The sequence below is a fragment of the Vollenhovia emeryi genome, unplaced genomic scaffold (genome assembly GCF_000949405.1).
Source record: "Vollenhovia emeryi isolate VEMERY1.0 unplaced genomic scaffold, V.emery_V1.0 DF939139.1, whole genome shotgun sequence".
Lineage (NCBI taxonomy): Eukaryota > Metazoa > Arthropoda > Insecta > Hymenoptera > Formicidae > Vollenhovia > Vollenhovia emeryi.
This window is the reverse complement of record NW_011967227.1, coordinates 2,207,372-2,212,762: the sequence shown is the minus strand read 5'-3', so window position 1 is coordinate 2,212,762 and position 5,391 is coordinate 2,207,372. Positions and strand designations below refer to the sequence as shown.

At 39.6% G+C, this 5,391-nt stretch overlaps 1 protein-coding gene across 1 annotated transcript; it reads right to left on the bottom strand.

The window, feature by feature from the left end:
* Positions 1 to 1,208: 1,208 nt before the first annotated feature.
* On the bottom strand, positions 1,209 to 4,545 carry LOC105567289 (arginine--tRNA ligase, cytoplasmic). Its single transcript, XM_012022050.1, has 8 exons — positions 4,385 to 4,545; positions 4,113 to 4,259; positions 3,772 to 4,000; positions 3,039 to 3,463; positions 2,805 to 2,946; positions 2,447 to 2,709; positions 2,171 to 2,363; positions 1,209 to 2,082 (listed from the first exon to the last, which is right to left on the bottom strand). The coding sequence occupies exons 1-8, from the start codon at positions 4,433 to 4,435 to the stop codon at positions 1,508 to 1,510; spliced, it is 2,025 nt and encodes a 674-aa protein (XP_011877440.1). The 5' UTR covers positions 4,436 to 4,545; the 3' UTR covers positions 1,209 to 1,507.
* Between the last annotated feature and the right edge of the window lie 846 nt (positions 4,546 to 5,391).

Here is a 5,391-nt window from a genome sequence, read left to right as displayed (position 1 = left end):
TTTTTTAAAATGGAAATCTCTATTGTTTATTATACTATCTTATTCTACTAATTAATATGAACAACTATTGTCTGAAAAATTTTTTCAATTGCCTAATACTTTTTAAGATACTCAAGAGAAAATTTATAACTTTTTCAATGTTTAGCTTATAATCTCTCGATAACTGTTTGTCGGAGGGAAAAGTAGTACAGGACTTTTTTACTTGATTTAGTCTCAAGAATATGCTGTTGCAATGGTGTTTCAATTATTGAAAAATTTTGTGTTACAAGCACCGTCTGCAGCGGGCTTTAGATATTTTGTTTTATCAGAGAGATCATCAAGGTTAGAAAGAGAAACTCTGATGCATTACAGAGTGCATGAAACAAGGATGGATTATAGCATACCAACTTTTCGACACTAAATATTTTATTTTTCACAGTTGGTAGCCCTGGGAAACTGTAGCCACAAAAGAGACGGAGAGCGCAGATATTTAGAGAGAGACACCGTCGAACTGAGCACACCATGTTATCCCTTCCACCATGCTGTGGTCGGAGAGGGGATGACGCACACAAGCGAGCAGCCGTGTGCGCGTGCGACCTGCGCTTCGACCAACTTCGCCGGACCACATATACATATACATATATGTATACAGGGTGTCCTGAAATTCGCGAATCAAAATACCATAGCAAGAAAGTCGTCGAAATAATAAATTAAAAAGTTATTTACCATTTTTCGTTCCGAGCAGTAGTTTTTTTAGATAAAAAGGTTCAAAACAGGCCAATTATACATTACGGTTGAATGGAAACCTGTCCGTGAGTCGCGCGTCGATAGTTTAATGCACTAACACTATCAACGCGCGACTCACGGACAGGTTTCCGTTCAACCGTAATGTATGATAGGCCTGTTTTGAACCTTTTTATCTAAAAAAAACTACTGCTCGGAACGAAAAATGTTAAATAACTTTTTAACTTATTTTTTCAACGACTTTCTTGCTATGGTATTTTGATTCGCGAATTTCAGGACACCCTGTATATGTACATGCAGAAAGAATAATGCATGCATGATGAAACACGATAAGGTATCGGAGCTCGTTAGTAGACGTTTGATTGCTAAAAGAAAAAAAAACACAAATCGTGTCCATTAAATTAGAAATTTTATCAGATTTCAATACTAAAAAAATTAATTTCATTCTCTTATATTTCGTAATTAAAATCGCACACGCATAATCCTTGAAGAGATTTTGTTTATTGAACACGTGATTCATAAGTTTGAAATTAATACAGCGTAAGATACAATAATACTGAACTCGTTGACTTTCGAGTTTTCTCGAGGTATATGCTCAAGCAGAAGAAAGAGAATGTTAGAAATAAGGTCAAAAGAATAAAATCTCTATGTATATTCTTGTATGTATACATATATTTTATTAAATTAGATTTTAATATTATAAAAATTAATTTTATTCATTCTCGTATTTTATACTCTTTTACACCTTACAATTGAAAGTGTGCATACGGGGTACGTTTGCCTTTCACATTTGTGTAACGGGTTTTAAGCCCAGTAAACTAAAGCATTTCTCTAGAACAAGCGCGGTGGCTTCCGCAAGCAAAAGACGGCCCGTATTTACTTTCACAATTTCGCCAGATTGATTCTTTTCCACACAGTAGCATTTATCGTAAAATTCGGTAAACGCGCACGAGACCTCGTAACAAAACTCGCACAATGGATGCAAGTATAGCTCCTCGTTAACGTCGAGAATTACATCGGGGAATTTTAACAGCACTTTGGCCAGTTTCCATTCTTTCTCGTGCTCCAGTGAAATTGGAATTTCGTGCAAGCGCTGTCGCAACTCGTTCCTCGTGATGTTCGCCGTTCTGGCGATAGAACGAATTCGAGTTAAAGCGTACAATAAATAAACGGCTGTGTTGCCTTTATCCTCCAGCATTTTATCAAATGAAAATACATATTCGTGATTCCTATTGTGTACTAAATCGGCATATTTTATGCAACCATACGCTACGGATTCTTGGGCCGCTTTCAGTTCTTCCTTGGATAATACCTTGTCGCGTTCTTTCTCCTTTAATTTCTGTAGCGCTCTCTTCAAGCCTAAACGACATAACGTATATGGATTAAACTTTTTGAAACGAGACGAAAGATAACAATACCAAGCAAACGATAGAAATCGCTTTATTACCTTCGTCTAACAACTCGCAAAGTTTTACAGTGTCGCCGGACCTCGTTTTAAATTTCTTCTTGTCTTCGCCCAAGACAACACCGAAGCCCACATGATCCATCCTGTGAAAGCTCTTCAAAATACCTGCCCTTTTGGCACAACTTTCCAACATCTGAAAGTGCAGAGACTGACCCGCGTCTGTCACGTAGATCAGCTGTAAAATTAAGATTATATTACAAGGCAATTTGTATTGATAGAATAGAAACGTGATGCGCTTGTAGCATACATGATACTTGCCCAATCTGCTCTTTCCTTTTCAACACGATGCTTAATAGCAGCCATGTCTGATGTATCGTACGTAAACCCGCCATCGGATTTTACTATAGTTAAAGGTATTCCGCTACCGTGTTTCTCTCCCCACATTACCTTCCGCCCGTTATCTTCTTCCAGCAGATTTTTTGATTCTAGCTCTGGAACTATCGACTCCATATATTTCTGATAAAATGACTCGCCTCTTTCTATTAATTTGATATCCAGTCGAGCGTACACATTTTCAATTTCTGCACCAAACGTAAAAGCAATTAGTAAATTACTCGTTTCCTTCCAGAATGAATAATATATAGTGTATAGTTGTTTTTTTTTTGCTGCTGCCTACCTCGCCTAGATACATCGCATATCATTTCCCACGCTTTTGTTATATCAGGCTCGAAAGCCTGCAATTTAACGACGCACTCGTACGCGCGTTTTTTGAACTCTTCATCTTGGTCAAACCTAGTCTTAGATTCCTTATAGAAGGTCTGTGCGTGTAGACGAATATAATATATAAACAATTGGTACGCTTATTCAGAAAATAATTCTAGCAATTATCATCAAGTACGGTTATAGTCACCTGAAGGTCCTGGATTGAAGGAGCGACGGTTAAATAATTGGGAAACTCATCTTGAAGATGCGCTATCAACATACCAAACTGTGTACCCCAGTCACCTATGTGATTGAGCCTCAACACATTGTGTCCCAGGTATTCCAACAGTCTCGAGATACTATCCCCGATTATCGTGGACCTCAAATGCCCCACGTGCATCTCCTTGGCGATGTTAGGACTAGAAAAGTCAACAACTACTCGCTTCTTCTTAACGTACGGAGGAAGAACTTGGCCAGTCCATAACCAGCTGCACAAAACGGATTGTCCAAATTCACGTTTCAGGTACACGTTTATATATCCTGCACCAGCTATCTCGTATCTCTCGATAACGGAGGATACTTCCAGCTTGGACACAATTTCTTTAGCAACATCACGCGGAGGTACTTTGGTACCTGTAATAATAATAATTCATGCGTCAGAAAAACAAAGTTTAGCCATTTGTCTCTCCTCTCATTCAAAGTGTGTCATCACTAAAATATTAAGACTTTTGTTGCTTAAACATTGTTGACTGTATGGAGAGAAGCAATGATCGCTGTAGTAGTGCAGTAAATAAACTCTTTAAACAGTAGAAATCTTCCTGGTATCAGATTCAGACAGTACAGTATTACAAAGGTACCCGATACAATTCTGTCAAAGGCTGTACATAGTTTCATTAAATAAAATATGAAAAAAACATATTTTAAGATATTTAATTTTTTACCAAGACTACTCAGTTGTTGTGCCAAAGGCATAGCACTGTTACACTGATAATCTCCAAACTTTGGATTAGAGCCAGTGGTGACTATTACTGGTGGGTCCACTATATGGGGATAAGCAGCACTGATGGCCTTGCAAAAGACCGTACAGAGATGATCCCTTATACTGATCGTATACGCAGTTCCAAACAGCTCCATCCTATCGTCCAGTTTGTTCCTTTGCATTTCCACGGTCTACAAAACAATTAACACGCGGAATGAACGTACCGCTAAATGGACAGAATCTCAAACTAAGAGCTGCCCTTGCAATAATATGCGTCAAGTTTCTACGCTGTTAAAAATCTACCCTCTTGAGTATCGTTATCCTGTGAGTCAACTTCGCGTTCTCCTGTTGCAATTTTTCAAACTCCTTACTTATATCGTTCGGAGCATCAGTCGCGACGTTCCGTTGCAGCGTCTCGAGCTGCCGCTTTAAATCGAGTATCTCTCTCTCCTGTAATATTGGACAGCATGTGAGTTTCACATAACCTCGTAACTACCCGGGCTACCGAGTTAGCGCAGATTTTCTAACACGGCGGCACCGAGATATCGAGAATTAATGGGTAAAAAAAATTTTACCGCTGCAGCCGCTCGTTCGTTAAACACGTTCATATCCTTTTTCGACATCATTCCAACCTTCCTTCACTTTTCACGCGGTAACGTCGGACGGCAACGTGGTGCGGAGCTTGGAAGTGCTTGGAAGAGACAAGGCGACAAGATAGGCGACAAGATAGGCGACTTGTGACTTGTGACTAAAGCCTCCGCTACACAATGATTCTCGGTTCTGTCTACAATGGTCGTAGTCGTAAGAATAATCGACTGCGATTGGTCAATTCTTATCGAGCGATTACGACTACGACCATTGTAGACAGAACCGAGAATCATTGTAGCGAAGGCTTTAAAATTAAAAAAACACTTGGTACGTCCGAAAATAATTAAAAATTCAACGTGTATAGATGTATAGATCTAGTGTGAATCGCGCTAGATATCCCGTCTTGCCGGCTAACCGAGCATCGATGGCACGTCGCGGGAATTACAGCGATCACGTGATGATATCCGATCGCTGAAGGCCTTCACACATAAAATTCCGTAAGGACGTAAAACGTAAGCATAAGAAAATCGACCAATCACAGTCGAGAACGTAAGGCAATGACGCAAGCAGTAGCAAATCCAACCTGTTCATTTTCTTACGCTTACGTTTTACGTCCTTACGGAATTTTATGTGTGAAGGCCTTGATTATTCACAGAGAGCGAGCGCGGTCTTTCTTCACGTACATAAGGCCTTCACACATAAAATTCCGTAAGGACGTAAAACGTAAGCATAAGAAAATCGACCAATCACAGTCGAGAACGTAAGGCAATGAATGTGTTCGAAAATGGATTTAGTTACTGCCAGTGAAAACAGTATAGTTGGTAGCAATGAAAATTACTGGTGCTGCGTTTTTCGCACGCCAGTAAAGTCAGTAAGGCTGGGTCTACATTGGATGTCGTAAGTCGTGTCGGAAGAAATTGACCAATCACAGTTCATTATTCGACTTACGACATCCAATGTAGATCCAGCCTTACTGACTTTACTGGCGTGCGAA